The 17,667-nt window shown below is 46.9% G+C and overlaps 1 protein-coding gene across 1 annotated transcript in view; it reads right to left on the bottom strand.

Annotated features, from left to right (window-relative positions):
- The window catches only part of GLDN (gliomedin), a gene marked incomplete at its 5' end in the record, with an annotated part of 43,955 nt that overhangs the window by 9,143 nt on the left and 17,145 nt on the right, over positions 1-17,667 (bottom strand). Inside the window, 2 exons of the mRNA XM_080930211.1 lie at positions 7,520-7,627; positions 15,772-15,853. Coding sequence (XP_080786337.1) covers positions 7,520-7,627; positions 15,772-15,853 — 190 coding nt within the window. The remainder of the gene's footprint in view (positions 1-7,519; positions 7,628-15,771; positions 15,854-17,667) is intronic.

Below are 17,667 nucleotides of genomic sequence, written 5' to 3'. Positions count from 1 at the left end.
TGGGATATAGAGGCATGATATTGTAGAGAAGAAGAATTAGAAGGCTCACTGATTGGGAAGCGGACATCAAAGCTATCTTAACGTGCAGCTGGCCGGATTTTTTATGTAGAAAGTGTCAAGAAACCTACAAAAAGGAGCAACTTGAAAGTCACAAGTACACAAGTATCCTGGGGTTCTGAGAGGGGAAGGTGGTGCACAAAGACACTGTTAGAAATGAGCCATGTATAGATGTACAGAACCATATATAGATAAACCATATATAAATGAACTCATTTCAAGAAATAATTGCTCATTTTGATAGGAACTCCCTGAAGATAATGTTTAATTGTGATGTTACTTAAATCGCGGTTGCAGACATCAGGGGAGAGCCAGGCACATCTGTTATTACAAGCCTTCTTGCATTCTTCCAAGACTATGATGATGACGATGGGGAACCTTGTGCCTTCTATAATGACTGACAGCTCCTTGGCTCTTCTGTCGTCCCCATAAAGTGAGACTCACCTGCCCCTCCCCCTCCCCATGTTCCATTCATTTGACTAATTCCTGATTAGTCACTCCCTGGAATGACAAAGTTTTTCCTCCAGTTTGTTTGTTTTGTTTTTAAGATCTCAAAGAAGCCCTATGCAGCTATCCTCAAACTCACAGGGATCCTCCTGCCTCTGTCTGGGAGTCCAATGTGCATTTTCACAGCTGGTTTATCCGGGGTTTCTGGCTTGCCTCGGGGCTTTGTGTATGCTTCACGAATGATCTACCATCAGAGTCACATCTCCAGTCCGATGTCTGGACCACCCTATTTCCTGCCAACCATGAAGCTTTCCACCATAGCTGTTCTAAAATAGCATTTGTCACCCTGTAGGGAAAGACCCCTTGTGTACCATTGAGCAATTCTCTCACAGGGGTTGCCTAAGACCTTTGGAGAACAGATATCTGTGTTATGATTCGTAACGGTAGCATCTTTAGGGGATATGCTCAGTAATGGTATAGCTGGGTCTTGAGGTGGAACTATTTTTCTTCCCAATTCTCTGTAGCAAAATTACAGTTATGAAGTAGCAATGACAACATTGTTATGGCCAGGGGTCAGCACAGCATGAGGAACGATGCTAAAAGCTTGTAGCATCAGGAAGCTTGAGAATCACCATACTAAAGAACAGCAAAAAGTTCCCAGGTTAGAAGGCACTGTGGGATTTGTTTAGAGCAATTTCCCATCTAATCCTCAAAGCCCTCCGTGCCACCTGCTATCCAGTTGGTGCTGCTTATCTTTTGAAACAGTCTCTCTATGTAGCCCTGGCTGTCCCGGAACTCACTCTTTAAACCAGGCTAGTCTGGAACTCACAGAGGTCTGCCCGCCTCTGCCTTCCGAGTGCTGGATCAGGCTTGTGTGCTACCTCACCTGGCGACTCATCTCAGGTTCCAGTGGCGGCTTTCACCGTGGAGTGTGGCACAGAGCCGGGGCTTTAGGAGGTGGTGGAGTACAGAGTCCTGGCTGAGCCAGGTGGCACGTGGAGACTGGTGACACAGAGAATCCAAGGCAAGCCTGGGCCACCTGTGACCCTGTCCCAGGAAGCAGCAACAAAAATCTAAATGAATGGTGTGAAGTCCAGCCATCACTGAGAAAGCAGAGCTGGGAGGGTATAAGGGGGCAGGCCGCCCTGGTCAGTGCTCTGCCGTGACAGAAGCAATACAGTGATCTAGTATTGAGCAGGGGCCTCTCTTCACAGCAGCACGGAGAGCTCCTGGCTCTGGGTCATTCTTGCTAAGGGACACTAGCACTTCTGGCTGAAAAGTGACAAAAACCCTTCTCTCTGGACACTCTGCATGAGAAGGCATCCCTTTGTTGGGATTTTAAATAAGTGGTTTGGCATATTATCTGAAGGGGACAAAAGGCTGGGTGGTTGCTATAGAGTTCGGCCTGCACAATGTGCCAAGTGCTACTGACACCTTCATTCGGCAGCCCTGAGGGCAACGGTGTCTGCTGCTCACACGAGGCTTTTCAGACCTTCCTTCTCACTCAAGAGCATGTCTGCACCACCATCTGCTTTTCCTGCCTTCATCTTCCTCCCTCACATGCCTTTTATTCCCTTTCTCAAAAAGACCACATGAGCAATGATGTTCATTCTGTAACAGAAGCCCTATCAGAGTCTCCGCTGAGGGTGTCTTTTGCCTCATAGCTGCAGTGCGCATGGACATTTTTCATGTTTTGTTAAAAGGCAGTGGGAATGTTTTATCTACATCATGCAATCTGTCTTTTCCGTGTGTGTGTGTGTGTGTGTGTGTGTGTATGTGTGAATGTGTGTATAGTGTGTGTGGTGAGTGTGTGTGGTGTTTGTGTGTGTAAATGTGTGTATAGTGTGTGTAGTGAGTGTGAGAGTGTGTATAGGACTGTTATGTGTGTATGAATATGTGTGTATAGTGTGTGTGGTGAGTGTGAATGTGTATGTGTGTGAGTGTGATATGTGTGTGAATGTGTGTGTATAGTGTATGTGGTGAGTGTGCTGTGTGTGGTATGTTTGAGCACGAGAGAGAGTGAGAGAGAGTGCATGTGTGTGAGTGTGTGTGTGTGTAAGTGTGTGTGTGTGTGTGTGTGTGTGTGTGTGTGTGAGTGAGTGTGAGTCTCTGGTCTACATAGTGAGTTCCAGACATGGTGATGTAGAGAAACTCTGTCTCAGAAACAAACAAACAAACAAACAAACAAAAAGGAAAAAAGAAAGAAGGTTTTATCTGTGTGTTGGGGGTAGGGTGTGTGTTGTTTTGGGAGTAGAGTGTGTGTGTGTGTTGGGGGTAGAGTGAGTGTGTTGGGGGTAGGGTATGTGTGTATTGGGAGTAAGGTGTGTGTGTGTGTTGGGGGTAAGGTGTGTGTGTGTTAGGGGTAGGGTGTGTGTTTGTTGGGGGTAGGGTATGTGTGTGTGTGTTGGGGGTAAGGTGTGTGTGTGTTGGGGGTAAGGTGTGTGTGTGTGTGTTGGAGGTAGGGTGTATGTTTGTTGGGGGTAGGGTGTGGTGTGCTCTTGTGGAGGTCAGAGGAATATTTATAATTAAAAGTGTGATATATTTGTAACACTGCCTCCTTCGTTTTTAGATGAGACGGTCAGGGCCCTAAGGAAATACCAGAGAGAGAGAGAGAGAGAGAGAGAGAGAGAGAGAGAGAGAGAGAGAGAGAGAGAGAGGTAGATCTATCACAACCCTCCCACTGTCCCCATATATCAAAGAAAACAAGGCACACAACTAGTCTGCAAAATGTAGGGGTATATTGATCAACTGAATATCCATAGGTCTGTCTAGAAGGCTGGCTGTCACCCAAACCTCCCTGATGGCCTCAGAGTTGGGGCTCAAGTCAGAGGCAGTTCAAGCCTGATACAGCCCAAATTAGTTGCACCTGAGCTCCCCTTTCTGGATTGCTGCCACCAGCCACCAACCTGTGGTGTGTTTCAGTGAGTCTGCTCAACTCCCTTTGGAGCCTTTCTTTTTGAGACAGGGTCTCACTGTGTCGCTCAGGCTAGCCTTGAACTTGAGCCCACCCCGTTTCTCCCTTACTAGCTTTTAGATGTTCCTCAGGGGATGGAGGACTGGGTAAGACGGACATGACTCATTCTCGTGGGCCTCGCTCAGGGACTTGAATAGCAGCCTGTCAACCACAAACCCTGTGAAGTTATTCCTGGAAGTGGTAAGGCCATAGCAGGAAAGGGTACTGCTGATCCAAAGAGTCTGAAAGGGCCTGGCTGGCCTCCTGCTTCTCTTCTTTGTAGGTTCCACTCCTCGCAGTGGCAGGGCCTTCCTCTGGGTCACTGTTCCCTCACTTGAAGATGTAACCACAGTGACCCTCTGGTTCTATAGCTCCTTGTGTCTCACAGCACCATTTCCTGCAAGCACCCATCTCTCTGGCTGAGTATGTGGCTCGGTTGAATGTGTGTAGGCCTAGCATGCAGGCAACCTTGGATTTGCATTCTATGAAGCTGGGTGTGGGACACATACCTGTAGATCCTGGCACTCAGAGGCAGGAGGGCCAAAAGTTCGAGATCACCCTCTTCTCAGATGTATAGTAAGTTCAGAGTCAGCCTAGACAATGTGCTTCCCATGAGTCCTGGGCATTTGAATACTTGGTCCCCAGATGGTGGCTGTTTGTCGAGGTTTAGGAGGTGTGGCTTTGCTGGAAGAACTGTGTCACTGGGGGCAGGCTTTAGAATTTCAAAAGATTCATGCCATTGTTGGGTTAGCCTTCCCTGCTTCCTATATGTGGATTAAAATGTGAGTTCCTATTTTTCTTTTCCATTGTCTGCTTGCAACCAGCACCAGGCCTGCCCGCCGCCGTGTTCTGCGTGTAATGACAATCGACTCTTATCCCTTGGAGCTGTAGACCCTCAAAAAACAATTTCTTCTATGTGTTGTCGTAGTGTTTTAAAACAGCAACAGAAAAGGAACTATACAATCCCTCTCTCTCAGAACCATCTGGACGTATAGTCTCCTTCTGCAATTGTGGTGTACACAATCATCTAATGCTAGCTTCCCCTCAGAGATAGAATGTTCCAGATCAGGCTCTCCCTCTGTTTCCCCACTGGTACCTGAAATCTGTCCCATACATTTGTTGATGAATGTTCCTCTTCCCCTCCAGGGCTCCTCCAGTCATCTTTGCTGATGGCCACTAGGTGTCGCTCTCTCTAAGGGCTCTACAACAAGCTATCTTTCTCCCTAAGTGATCATACCCGCACTTGCCTACAAGCTTTTGGGATGACTATCTGGGTATGCTTCGTGTCCTGGGGGGTCCCTCAGACTGCACACCTGCCTTTCCAACTCCTCTGAGTACTTCAAGGCACCTCAGTTCAGCACATTTTGTGGTGTGCCCATGACTTTTTCTCTGAGGCTGAGTTAGGCCAGGCCACCCACCTTGGAAGCAGCAGTCCCTCGGGGTCCAGCCAGACAGTAGGACAGTCTTTGTCCTGTTCTCTCCACATTCCACCAGTTCAGCCAAATTCACCCCCAAACATCACTCCATCCCCCCGGGCTTTCTTCGCTCTTGCTGCCTCAGCTCCCTGCAATTCCGGAGTTGGTGCCATGGTATTCTCCAGGCAACCCCCAACATGGTATTTGGAAAGGTGGGTCTGAGCCCTGCGGCCCCTCAGGGGCTTCTCAGTGCTTCCCACATTCAACTGGGCTCTCCTGTGGCCTTGCTGTTCTCCTCTTCTCCTGAAGCCCTCCTCTGCCTCAGAAATGGTGGGTGAGGGAAAGCCTCTCTGGATGTGCTTTGGGGTGAGCTGGACAGTGCCTCCCTTGCTCTCAAACTTGAGCTGCCTCAGACCTGAGCAACCTTCTAGCGATCTCACAGGGCTTGGTTCTTCAGATAACCTTGGTCTCTCTGTATCTAGAACAGTCTTGGCTTGGCTGCTTAACATATTGCTTTCTGTTTCTTCCAGTCACAATGCTAGCTTCAGGAAGGCGCTGTAGCACAGAGAACAGTCTTCCCGACTCTGGCATATTTTTGCATGCTCTGTGACTTGATATAAGGGAAATTAAAAGCTTTCAACCCACACTTAGATTCAAGGTCCTTCCCACCCACCCACCCCAAAGGAGAGTGAGTGTCTTTGTCTGGAGTTCCTGTCATCTGCACAAAGACTAGACAGCATCAGGAAAGACGTAGATGCTCTTCCCCACCCGACTGGGGGCTGATGTGGCTTATCTAAGAAAAGACTAAGTACCTTATCCACTTTCTTCACAAGATCATAGCAATCCCTTGGGCTCACTCAAACCCCAGATAGGATCTTCATGCAAGCTAAGTTCTGTCCCAGTTCCATTCATTCTCCGTGGTTATCACCGAAAGCCCTTATAGGAAAAAGGGGGTATACAGGCTTCTGAGGGGCTGGGCTGTGACTGCCTGCCTCTGAGAGATGGTACTGTCTTTTCTTTTGTTAGGTGTCCTGCTCAGTGTTTCAGTGAATGTTCAGACAAAGGGAAACTTTGTCTCTACAAAGGCCAATCAACTTTGCTGCCTCTGAACCAGACTAGTGCCTGCAGCATAAGCACGTTTTCCACAAATTGGTGAAATTGTCTCTCCCTGTGGTTACATGAGTCCACGGCTGCTTAATTGCATGTCCTTGAGTCCAGAGCTCTGTCCCAAAGTGCTCCCTTTCTAAATGCCCCATATTCACTTCTAACATGGTGCTCCCCACCCCCAAGTCTGCCATCAGAATATTAATTTTCTAGCCTTGATCACAAGTTTGGTGTCTTCCCAGGATAAACCGGATGGTTGCACATTCTTGCAGCCATTGCTACTCTATGCCGCTGAGCACTAGCGGTCAGAATGATCATCCTGCACTGTAATTCCAGTCTTAATTGCTGGCCTGGTGAGGTCTGAGTTGACTTGGGTGGTGTGCACACATTGTCATCTACAGGGCTGCCTCTGAAAACACAAGTAGCTAGGCCAGCTGAGGGCCAGAGGTGCCCAGCACTTCTCTCTCTCCACGGGGCTCTCGCTCAGCTCTGGAAATATCACCAGAGGTGCTACTTGGGGAGCTGTACTGTTTGGAAGAAGCTCCTAGTACCTCTCCTAGCCCAGGACCTGTCCAGAGCTGTGGAGCTAAGAAGCTACACACAGAGAACCTGACAGAGGCTCTGGCTAAGATCAACCTTCCTCTGCGCTTTTATGCATGTCCTGCCTGATAGAGAAAAAGCGCAGTCTCTGCTGCCAGGGTCTGCAAGTCCCCATCATGCTACATGCCAGTTTTCTTCAGAGGGTTCTACCTCACCCATCTCCACAGTCTCCCAAGATGGTGCTGATGGATCATCTAAACCCGTCTGACCCCAGCCTCCAGCTAGGCCTCACACCAGCCCCTGCTTCTCTCTGGATACAACAGACAGGCTGGTGTCTCTGGGCCTTTACTCACACACAACAGCCTGGAGAAACTTCCTCAGAGGCAATGGAATCCCCCTGTGAGCTTCCTTAAGAGAAGAGCCTCTGGAGAGATGGCTCAGCGGTTAAGAGCACTGACTGCTCTTCCAGAGGTCCCAAGTTCGATTCCCAGGGGCCACATGGTGGCTCACAAACATCAGTCATGATGCCACGCAGGTGTACATGCAGATAAAAACTTTGTTTAGAGAAGACCCTAGATTAAGTGCTGGCCTTGAAGCAGTGTCTTCTGCTAGTCAGAAAAATCCTCCACATCAGTCTAGTCAGATAAAGGCCTTGAAGGTCAACCAAACACAGCAAGCTGCTGGAGGGAAGGCAGTAACAGGAGGCAAAGGGAGGCTGAGCCCTGGCTGAACAGGGGTGTGAGCACATGGGGGGTGTCACGGCTCCTACGCATCTCCAGCTGCAGAAAGAGAAGTCTGAAGCCAGAGAGCTCTCCCCTTGTTCTGATGTGCCACAAAGGAAGATGCTGGGCATCTCAACACAACAGCTTCAGGGTGGGAGTTACGCCAACACCCCATGCAGAGCACGAAGGGTTCTGTCTCCACACTGTACTCCCCACTGGTACCCATCTGAACAGTCATGGAGAAGAGAAACAGGAATGAATCAGCAGAAATGCCCAATTACCCATTTTTCCTCTCTTCCCAACTGCCCCCTTTTCGCCTTTTGGGCCCTGGAGACCTGGCTGTCCATCTGATCCGTTGTGGCCTGGTAACCCACCAGCTCCTGGAGGACCTGTGCCAAGCATTGAATGGGAAGAGTTAGCATCTCCACTGAAGGTGGTGTGATCCCTTTAGCTAGCAAGACAGCCAGCATCTGTGCCGTTTCCCACCTCTTCCTGCCGTTTTCCTGACCTCCTCTTAGAACAGGGACAGGTGGGGGGATCTGTTTTGGGGGGCTCAAGTTGGAGCCACAGAGAAGGATATGAATGTAGGCAGAATGTGACCGCACTCCACCCCTCCATCACCAAGGACCCTGGTCCTTGGATCCTGGGCTAAGCCTTCCATAGCTGCCCCCCCCCACTAGGAAAATACAAAATGGGCACTTACCTGGTGGGCCCGGTGGTCCTACAACAGAAAAGAGAAATCAGATGTTAAAGCCACAGGAGGTAGAATGACAGACAAGTACCACAAACCCCTTCCCTCCTTAAAAATGTCTTAGTTACCTGCTAAGGAAACAGTCTCACATTGTTTATCATTTATAGCTTATTATGTTCCCCCATGGGAAACGCAACTCAGCAAAGACTCATTTGCTAATCAAACCATTTTTTTTTTAAATTACATTTCAACAGGTCTAGAGTAATTTCTGAGCTGGTTTCAATATAGATTCTACATCAATTATCTTAGAAAAAGTCTAACTAATTCTCTGGGGGCCAACAGAAACACAATTTCCCATGCAGCCTGTGGCAGGACAGGTGTCAGCACATGGGGGTCTGTCATTTCAGAGCAGAACACCTACAGTCACTAGAACACTTACGAGAGCCACCCTCCCCCACCATCCCCAGCCAACTTGTCTCCTCTAGGTCACTGAGGAGTAACCCTAGCCCGAGATGGCTTTTTGGACCTGTATTTGGTTGCACGAAATAGCCTGAGAAAGTCTGAGAGTTCAGGTCAGGTGACAAATACATTCTTTATTGTGAAATGATCTGAGGACCTAAGTGGTTTGATGAATCATTTACACAGAACTGAGCAAACGCTTTTGCTTCCAGAAATAGGCATATCTTACTGTTGGCTAGACTGCGCACTTGGGCTAGCCAGAGAGGCTGTAACCTGAGAAAGCTAAGTTCCCTGTGTTTCTTTAGCTAATACATAATGATTCCCAGCCCGAGCCCTTAACCACTCAGAGGCAAGCATTTCTAAACCTATATCCTGCACAGCAAACTTCACTAAGAAATCTTGGTGTTGGTGTCTGCTGTGTTCATAGTCTATGAGAGCCTTTGAAACCACTAAGCAATATGAAGGGTTAGGTAAAGGAATAACCTCCAGGTTACTGGGGAAGTTTCTTGCCACACTGAGATCTGAGAGGAGCTCCCAAGAAGGTGATCTTTGGATTGTGGTTAGAAAACAGTGGGACTAAGTCAGTGTATATGAGCCCAATACTTTATGCAGAGGGACAGATGGAAGCCAGGGTCTGAACTTGGTCAGTAGGGAACTATTAAGGCTCAGGATGGGAGAGAGAATAAAAGCTGCTCATGCTTGTGGGGGTGGACAAGGCAATGGATGGGCCGCACAGCCAGAAGCCCCTGAATGCCAGGACCCACTCCGAGAGGCGGGTTCCTGAGCGGAGTGTGTTGCTGGGGCCCAGTGTAGGTCTGAGATGTTTTTGTAGCTGGAAGAGGAGCACAGCTAAGTTAATTAGACAGAGGCAGATGGGGTGCACAGGGAAGCAGAGAGGGGTGTGGTGGGGAGAAACTATGCAGACCTTTGAGGTGAAAGTCGAGTGCAGTTGTGGTTAAGTATGACAGCTGAGCTGCAGAAAAAGCTAGAGGCTCAGAGAATCTCTATGGAATAAGGAAGATTCTGTTCAATCGGAAGTGGGTGGGGGGATTTTAGATAAGTAGGTTCTAGGACATTGACGAATAGAGTGTAGGGACAGGATTCTTGGAAGAGTGGCATCTGTGAGCGCTTTCAAAGTGCAGGGATTTTTAGGGGTTTCAGGCCTTTCACAGTAGCTCAATTTTCTTTTTAGGGAACAACTAACCAAGTAACGGAAAGACTTGTATAATAAAAGCCTTAAGAAATTGAAAAGGCTATCAGAAGATAAAAATGTCAGAAATAAAAAACTGCTCATCGATCACTTAATATAGGATTAAGATAGTGAAAATGGCCACCCTACCAAGAGCAATCCAGATTCAATGCACTCCCTTTCAAAATTCCAACACAGCTTTTCACAGAAACTGACAGGACAAACTAAGTTTTCTATGGCCACACAAAATAGACAGGGCAGGTAAAGGAATCCTTGGGAGGATCACCATTCCTGATGAAAGTATAGTGATGAAAAACAGCATGGTGTTAGCACGAATTGATCAAACACATTGATCAATGGACTTGGATTGAGGACCCAGACATAAGTCTACACACCAGGAATACACACTGGGAAAAAGACAGCATCTTGAACTGGTCAATCTGGATGTCTGTGTGTAGAAGAATGCAAATCGGTTGCTCTTTATCACCCTGCACAAAACCCATCTCTAAATGGACCAAGGACCTCCGCATAAAGCTAGATATACTGAACCTGTTGGAAGGGGACCTGCTGGGATAGCCCGGAACTCACTGGCACCGGAAAAGACTTTCCGAGAGGGACACCCACAGCTAGCACAGGCACCGGAAACAACAGTTAATACATGGGGCCTTACGAGACTGAAAAACTTCTGAACTGGCAAAGTACACCATCATTTGGACAGAGAGGCAGGCTAATGAGACAAAATGGTCGGGGGATGCTTAAGAGTTTACCATCCTCACACACCAGGGGAATTCAAATCAAAACTACTTTGAGATTTCATCTTACACCAGTCAGAATGGCCAAGATCAACGAAACAACTGAGAGGTCATGCGGGTAAAGATTCTCCGAAAGGGGAGAACGTACTCGTTGCTGGTGGGGGTGCACACTTGTACAGCCACTGTGCGAGTCAGTGTGGAGATACCTCAGGAAGCTGGGAATAGGGCTACCTCAAGATCCAGCTCGACCCATTCCACATATACTCAAAGAAACTCTATATCCTGCTACAGAGAGACCTGCTCAACTTGGGAGAAAATCAAATGATATTTTAAAGGAACACAGCAACGAAATGGCTCCTAACAGCATTCTGCTATACTCAGTGTCTTGCTCGGACCTCACCAGAGAGGCCTCCTCCTGCAGTCTATGGGAACTAGTGCATAGGTTCACGGCTGGACTGTGTGCGGAGAGTCAAAGGCCTTGGAACGTGCAATCATAAGACAGGATTTCCTCATTCATTCTCTCCCCTCAGGGGACTCTGTGGGAGAGCAGGCAGAAAGAGTATTAGGGCCTGTGGGGGGGGGGGTGTAAGAGTCCAGGAGACACTTGTCTTCCAGACACACTCGAACTCGCAGAGACTGTGGCAGGATGCACAGGTCCTGCACAGGTTCAGGCCGGAGATGTACCCCTAATCAAGAAGCTATCTCCAAATGACAGCCCACTGCAAAACAAGAATCAGTTTCTTTCAACTGAGTGTCATTGGTTTAACAAACGCACTGAAGGACAGGCCCCATGCCTAAGAGTAGAAGGCGAACACAAGATGAACTCAGCGAGTTTGGGGAGATAATTTTGTTGTTGTTGGTGGTGGTAATGTCTCATATAGTTTTTTTGGAGGGGTCATTTAAAAATATTATTGGCCTTTTGCTTTTATATTATGGTTTCTGATTGTGAGTTTTTATGTGTTTGGGTTGTGTGTGTATGTGTGTGTTTCTTGTGCTTTTGCTGTTTTTTTTCCCTTTCTTTTTAAAATTATTTTTTCTTGTTTGTTTTCTGAAGAGAGAAAGGAAGCACAGAGTTGGACTTGGATGACTACGGAGGTGGAGGAGGAACTGGGAGGAGATGAGGGAGGCGAGCCACGATCAGAATGCATTCATTTTATTTTCATGGTCCATCCCTTTAATCCCAGAACTCAGAGGCAGAGGTGGGTGAATCTCTGTGAGTTGGAGGTCAGCTGCTTCCAGGATAGCCAGAGCTACAGAGAAACTCTGTTTCAAATAAAAAAGAAAAAAAAAAAAAAAAAAGAAAAGAAAAATCAATCGATTATAAAAGTATATGATAATTTGCTCAAAAGGTTTGAGTCAGTACTTCATCTTTACCAGCAGATGGCGCATGCGTGCACGTCAGAAGACCTCAGTTAATCAGCTTCTCTAAGGATGCGCCACAAGTAGAGAAGCAGTGAGGGAAGGACTCTCTGTAAGATACGCGTTGATCCTGTCAAATGGGCACCAGGAGAGTCCAACAGTCATGTCAGGGGTGAACTTCAGTGAGGAGTCCTCAGGTGCCGTGTATTTACAATATGTCGGCTCTTTATAGTCTTCTAATGAAATGTTTCTATCACAGCTCCCTGAGCTCCACTAACTACAGTTCTGTTTGTATTCAAAGACTCACCCACCATGCTCCTTAAAATTAAATATCTGGGTGCCATCTGGAGAGTTTAGCTCATTCTGGGTTGAGAGGGAGGTCTAGAACCTCCATGTTTACTGGGTACCCCTGGTGAATGACACGCATGATCAGAGATCCCCTAAGATGTGGGGTCAGCTTTCTAGAAAAATGTTTAGTCAACCATCCTTAAAAGGGTCCCCCTGAAGGTGGGAGTCCCTGGAGAGTGGAGTGTCTGTTGGGAAGCGCAGTACATTTAGCCTTGGCCTGTAAGGTTTCTGAGCCATGCAAGCACCCTGTCCATGAACGTGGAGGCTGGGTGCCTGCACTGAGATGACAGGGGTTTGAGGTAGCCACGGCACAGTGCTCTGGATAACCAGAGGGTTATTAAAGCGCCACTGGGTGTTGGGAAGCAAGAACTTTTGGTATGTTAGGATGCTGACATTTTACTGTCTGTGAACCAAAGCATGACCTAACTAACCTGTACTGGCAAATTAAACACCTCTAGCCATATAATGATTTGGCACATGTCACACTGCTGTTTCTTCTCAGGTGGTGGGGTTCTACCAGCAGACACAGAAGAATCCTAATGGAGGCAAGAGATACAGGCTTTGTAGTTAACGGGGAAATGACAATGAAGTGGAGCCTCCGTCAGGACTGGGCACTGGCAAAGGATAATTCTGCAGGCTTCTGGGCTTCCTGGCTCCAGCCACAACAAGCATTTCAAAGCAAACAGGAGAGAAGCTTCTGTGACTGTCCTCAACTCCCATCCTGACAGACATCTCCCTGTTCGCCCCATCTAAGGCTGACCTAAGGCACCTAAGAGCAGAGCAGTGGCCACAGAGGAAGCATTTTCCAAAGACTGATTTAGAAGAAAGAAGGCATCATACTCATCAGAAACGCCTCAGATGGTGAGGCTTGGGGCTGCTGTTTTAGAGAGAGCAGAGGGGAGAGAGAGAGAGAGCTCCACAGGCCTGAGGAAACCCGGGCATCTGCAATCCTGACTCTCTCTCCTCCCCAGCAAGGGCTCTCTGAGGTATGGATTTTTTTCTGCCTGTGGACTTGCTCCCCAACTTCCATAAACTTAAGAAATAAGATTCATCAAAAGATGAATCTGCTGTGAAATTGGGCCTTTCTCTGGGGCTTGAGGTAGCTCTACTGAGATCACCCTCCTGCCCAGAATCTATACAATGGGTCAAAGCTCTCTGTCTGTCCCCACCCCCACTACAGACAGTGTAGTCTGTCCCAAAGTGCCCACCACGTGCTTTGCACCTAACACTTTTCATACTTCAGTCTCTAGTTGAAGAGCTTCTGTGTAAAAGAAGATTCAATTTCATGGGAGAAGAGAGTATTGGTCTTTGAAAGTGTGTCCTGAGGTGAGAAAGAATTACCTACTCAACCCATTTCCACTGTCCCCATCCTTCTGTCACCCTCCTCTAAGCGGTCTCAATAGCTCCAGCCTGCCTCTCGGGTCTCTATAAAAACCCCCAAAAGAAGCTTTTTTCTGTGCCTCTCAAGGCTTTTGTGCCTGTCACTCCATCCCCCTGAGCAGTTCTGTGTCACTCATTACTGTCACATGCAGGACTGAAGAGGGACTTCCAGAGACGGGAAGAAGGCGCTTATGCCACTAGAGTTTCTGGACAAAGGACTGGGCTTTCTGAAGATACTGCATTTCCTGTGAGGGCTGAGAAAGTAATTCAATTAGCATTTCCCAAGAAGCCACAGGATTGCAGCCTTTCTCTCTGAGGCTCCAACTCTTACGCACTCAGCCGTCCAAGTCACAAGTTCATCTTTCTGACAAACTCTCTCCCGCGTGAGGAGAGAAGTTGAGGCAAATGCTGTAGAAATTGGCCGGTTTCCTGGCATCCAGGCACTGCTTGTGCGGGACTGACTTCTTTACCCTGTGAGGCTCTGAAGTATTCACAGCAGCGCCTAGGGACAGCACCCTCAGATCCTAGTGAAAGCTTTTGTCCTCTAGGTCTTGTGGACATCTGCTAGAGTGCACGGAAGTGTTTGCTCACTCCATTTCTACCGTTTTAGTGAGAACATAATTAATTTCCCTCTCTTTTCAGGATGCTGACCTTCTCAGGAGGACTGGAACTAGAGCATCCAAAGTCACCAGGAGAGGTCAGAGCACCTCTTGGCTTAGGGACAGTGAGTGTGAGTGTTCTGAACCTGGGTTCTCCTTTGCCCTCGCTTTCACAGGGCCTGCCACTAAAGCAAGGGGCAGGCTCCTATCAGGTTCACATCCAGAGAAACATACAAGTACCTGGTACATATGTCTCTGTAAACCCAGTACCCAGGAAGGCTTGGTACATTTAGCTTGGTACATTTGAAGCTAAACTGGGCTACATAGCAAGATCCTATCTTAAAAACAACCAGCCATTATAATAGCCAGAAGCTTGAAAGAACCCAGATGTCCTTCAGTAGATGAATGGATACAAAAATTGTGGTACATTTACACAACAAAGTACTACTCAGCTATCAGAAACAATGACTTTATGAAATTCTTAAGAGAACGGTTGCATCTAGAGAATATCATCCTGAGTGAGATAACCCAGTCACAAAAGAACAGACATAATATGCAGTCACTGATAATTGGATACTAACCCCAGAAAGCTCTGAACACCCCAGAAACAACTCACAGATTATATGAAGTTCAAGAAAAGAAAAAAAAAAAAAAAAAAAGAAAAGAAAAGAAAAAACCATTATGCTTAATCCTTACACACCAAGAAAACTTTGACTAATCCCAGGTTACATCATGTTTTACATGTACTTTATGCTCATTGTAATGAGTAAGATCTTAATGCACACTATCAAACCTTAAAAAAAAAACTCAAGTACTGACAAAAATGTATTTGTATACTTTTATGCAAAAATGCTTAAAATTTGTACATTTATCTTGGTTTTTTAAAATAAAGTGGTTAAAAAAAGAAAAAAAACCCAGCCAAATAAACTAAAACAACTTCCTCTTCAAAACAAAACAAAGCAAAAAAAAAAAAAAAAAAAAAAAAAAAAAAAAAAAAAACTAAAACAGACCCCACAAAACCCATACACATACATCTACTAGTCATTACTTGATCAAGATTTGATACACCTCCTGGCTAGTTCTTTTTCATGTGTCCCTGAACCACTGAGATGTGGGGTAAGGTGTACGGCCAGCCTGTATGTCCACCTAGCACAAGAGATACTTCATAAAAGTGGATCAGCAGACTAATGTCCTGAATTTGATCCTTGGACCCTACACAAAGGCAGAAAGGCAGAACCAACTGTATACAGTTGTCCTATGACCTCCCTTCCCCAAAATGCACATCATGGCACGCAATGCCCCACACCCCACATCATATACAGACACACTAATGAACAGAAACACAAAACGCTAGTTCGTGACCGCCTAGCACATTCATCCAGCACTGTCTGATTTTGCTGCCCATCTGATACAGGGAAATAATTCCATCTGGTGCAGTGAGGTGCTTCTCAGGAAAGGGAGCTCTACGCTGTACTTCTTTCCCCTGCTTCATTTTCCTCGTCAAAACCAAGTGGGTGAGGAGAACATCCTTGGCCCTCACTTCGGGTCACACACGTTTCTAATTTCTCAAGTCCTAGTTATTTTCCATGACTACACTTCTGTGACAATACCAGAAGATAATACCCTCATAATCATATTACAGTTGGTTTTGTTTCCATTAAAAACATCTGGTAAAAGAAAGACGGTGCATTTTTGTAACAGAGTGCCTCTAGGTGTGCTTTTGGGCCCCGACTTATGGTGAACCCCAGCGTTCCACAAGGCTCTCTGGGGGGCAGCACGGACCTACCTGTAAGGCAGATGCCCTGGGTGCTGTTGCATAGGTCTATCATCACCCGAATCTGCGAAGAGAAAGGTGGTTAATGGCAAACGGTAGACAGTGGGCTTGGAAGATGTGCTTTATTCAGATGAGCAGAAAGCAACTTGGACAATTCGCTAAGTAACTTCAGGGCAAATCCGCTCATGCCTGAGGAAAACAAATGACCAGGGGATGCTGAGAACAGGAGAAATGGTCCTCCCCAGGGAAGAGTGCACCAACTGGTTATCCGATTCCAAATGGTGAGCCCTAAAGTATACATTCTAGTGACCTGAAGAACCAAGTGTGGTGGTGCACGCCAGTAATCCCAGACGCTCCAGAGGCTGAGGCGAGAGGACGGCAGGTTCGAGGCTTTGGGCTACAGTGAGTTCAAGGCCAGTTTGGTCAGTGTATGGAGACCCTATATCTAATGTTAAAGATCTAAGGATATGATATAGGTGATGGTAGAGTACTTGCCTAGCATGCATAAGGCCCTACAGCCAGTCCTTAGGAGAACATCAGTCTGCAGAGAAACCTTTGAAAGACCCGTGCATATTTTGGTTTACTTCAGTATCTGAGAAGACAGAGTGGATCTCTATGGAACTCAGTTTGACTGTGATGAAAACAGACTCCCGACATCTGAAAAGCTTGCTCTATGGGCCCAAATACTGAGCACATCCTCACTGACCAGGTCGGGAAGCACCAGGGAGGCATTGAAACTTTCAACGTGCTAGTAATCCATCAAGCTGCCTGGAGGGTTGTGCTAACTCAGCCCCCAGCGTGTGGAAAGCACTCCCCGACTGTTGTGTTCCTCCCTGCCACACACCGCTGTCCTATTGGTCTCAGTCCTGCTTCCCAGAACCGAGTGTGACGATCTCAGGTCCACATGTTGACGGGCAGATAAAAAGCATGCTTTTGTTTATATAAGGCACGGGTGCATGTACAAAAGCTTTAGTATGATTCTACACTGGTAAGTTTAAGACTGTGTGTGTGTGTGTGTGTGTGTGTGTGTGTGTGTGTGTGTGTGTGTGTGTGATATTGTGGAGTGCTATAGAAAGAGGCTGTGGACAAAGGAGTGCACATCCTACATCTATACAAATGCAGGAAAACTGAACTGTGCAAGAAATCCAAGTGGGTTCTTTTTATCTGCACTCATAAATTCAGCCAACTACAGGCTGAAAGAAAAGAATCCTGCTTGTACTGAATATGTGCTGACTCCTTTTGTCATTCTCTGAATGACACAATTATTCGCACAGCATTTATACTGAGTTGGGCATTATAAGCAATCTAAAGGTGACTGGAAGTAGACAAGAAGATGTGCGCAGGTTACATCCAAATGCTACACTATTTCAGTTTAAACGATTTAAAGGGATTCAAGCATTTCCTGTGAGTCTGGTGTCTAAGAAGGGACATAGAATGAATCCCCTGTGGATGCTGGGGGCGGGGGTGATGTATTCTATTGTAGGATAAGATCTAGAAACTAATACCTTGTAAACGTCTCAGGCGTCTCCACTGCCCACCAACTCTCTGAACTAAAGTACACTGGGCAGCGCTCATTTCTAATAGTGCTCCTGTCCACTCAGGGTGCACAGCCTGCTCGGGAAATGGGGCTCAACTCCAGGCCCACTGTAATGGTGTTGATAATTATCTTAACGTGGCCAGACTCCACCCCCCCCCCATGGATTCACTGCGTTTTAGTTATTTTTATAAATGAATGTAATCAGCTGCACCATGACAAAATTTATTGTCTTTAAAAAAAATATATAATTGCCCATTGAGAGGACCAGAAAAGACTTCACAATGATTCATCTGTTGCCTGGGGGAATCACAGCAGAAGCTGGTTTGCCACAGCAGAGCATC

Source organism: Micromys minutus (genome assembly GCF_963924665.1).
Source record: "Micromys minutus genome assembly, chromosome: 16".
In the NCBI taxonomy this organism is placed as follows: Eukaryota; Metazoa; Chordata; class Mammalia; order Rodentia; family Muridae; genus Micromys; species Micromys minutus.
This window is presented reverse-complemented; position numbering and strand designations above follow the sequence as displayed.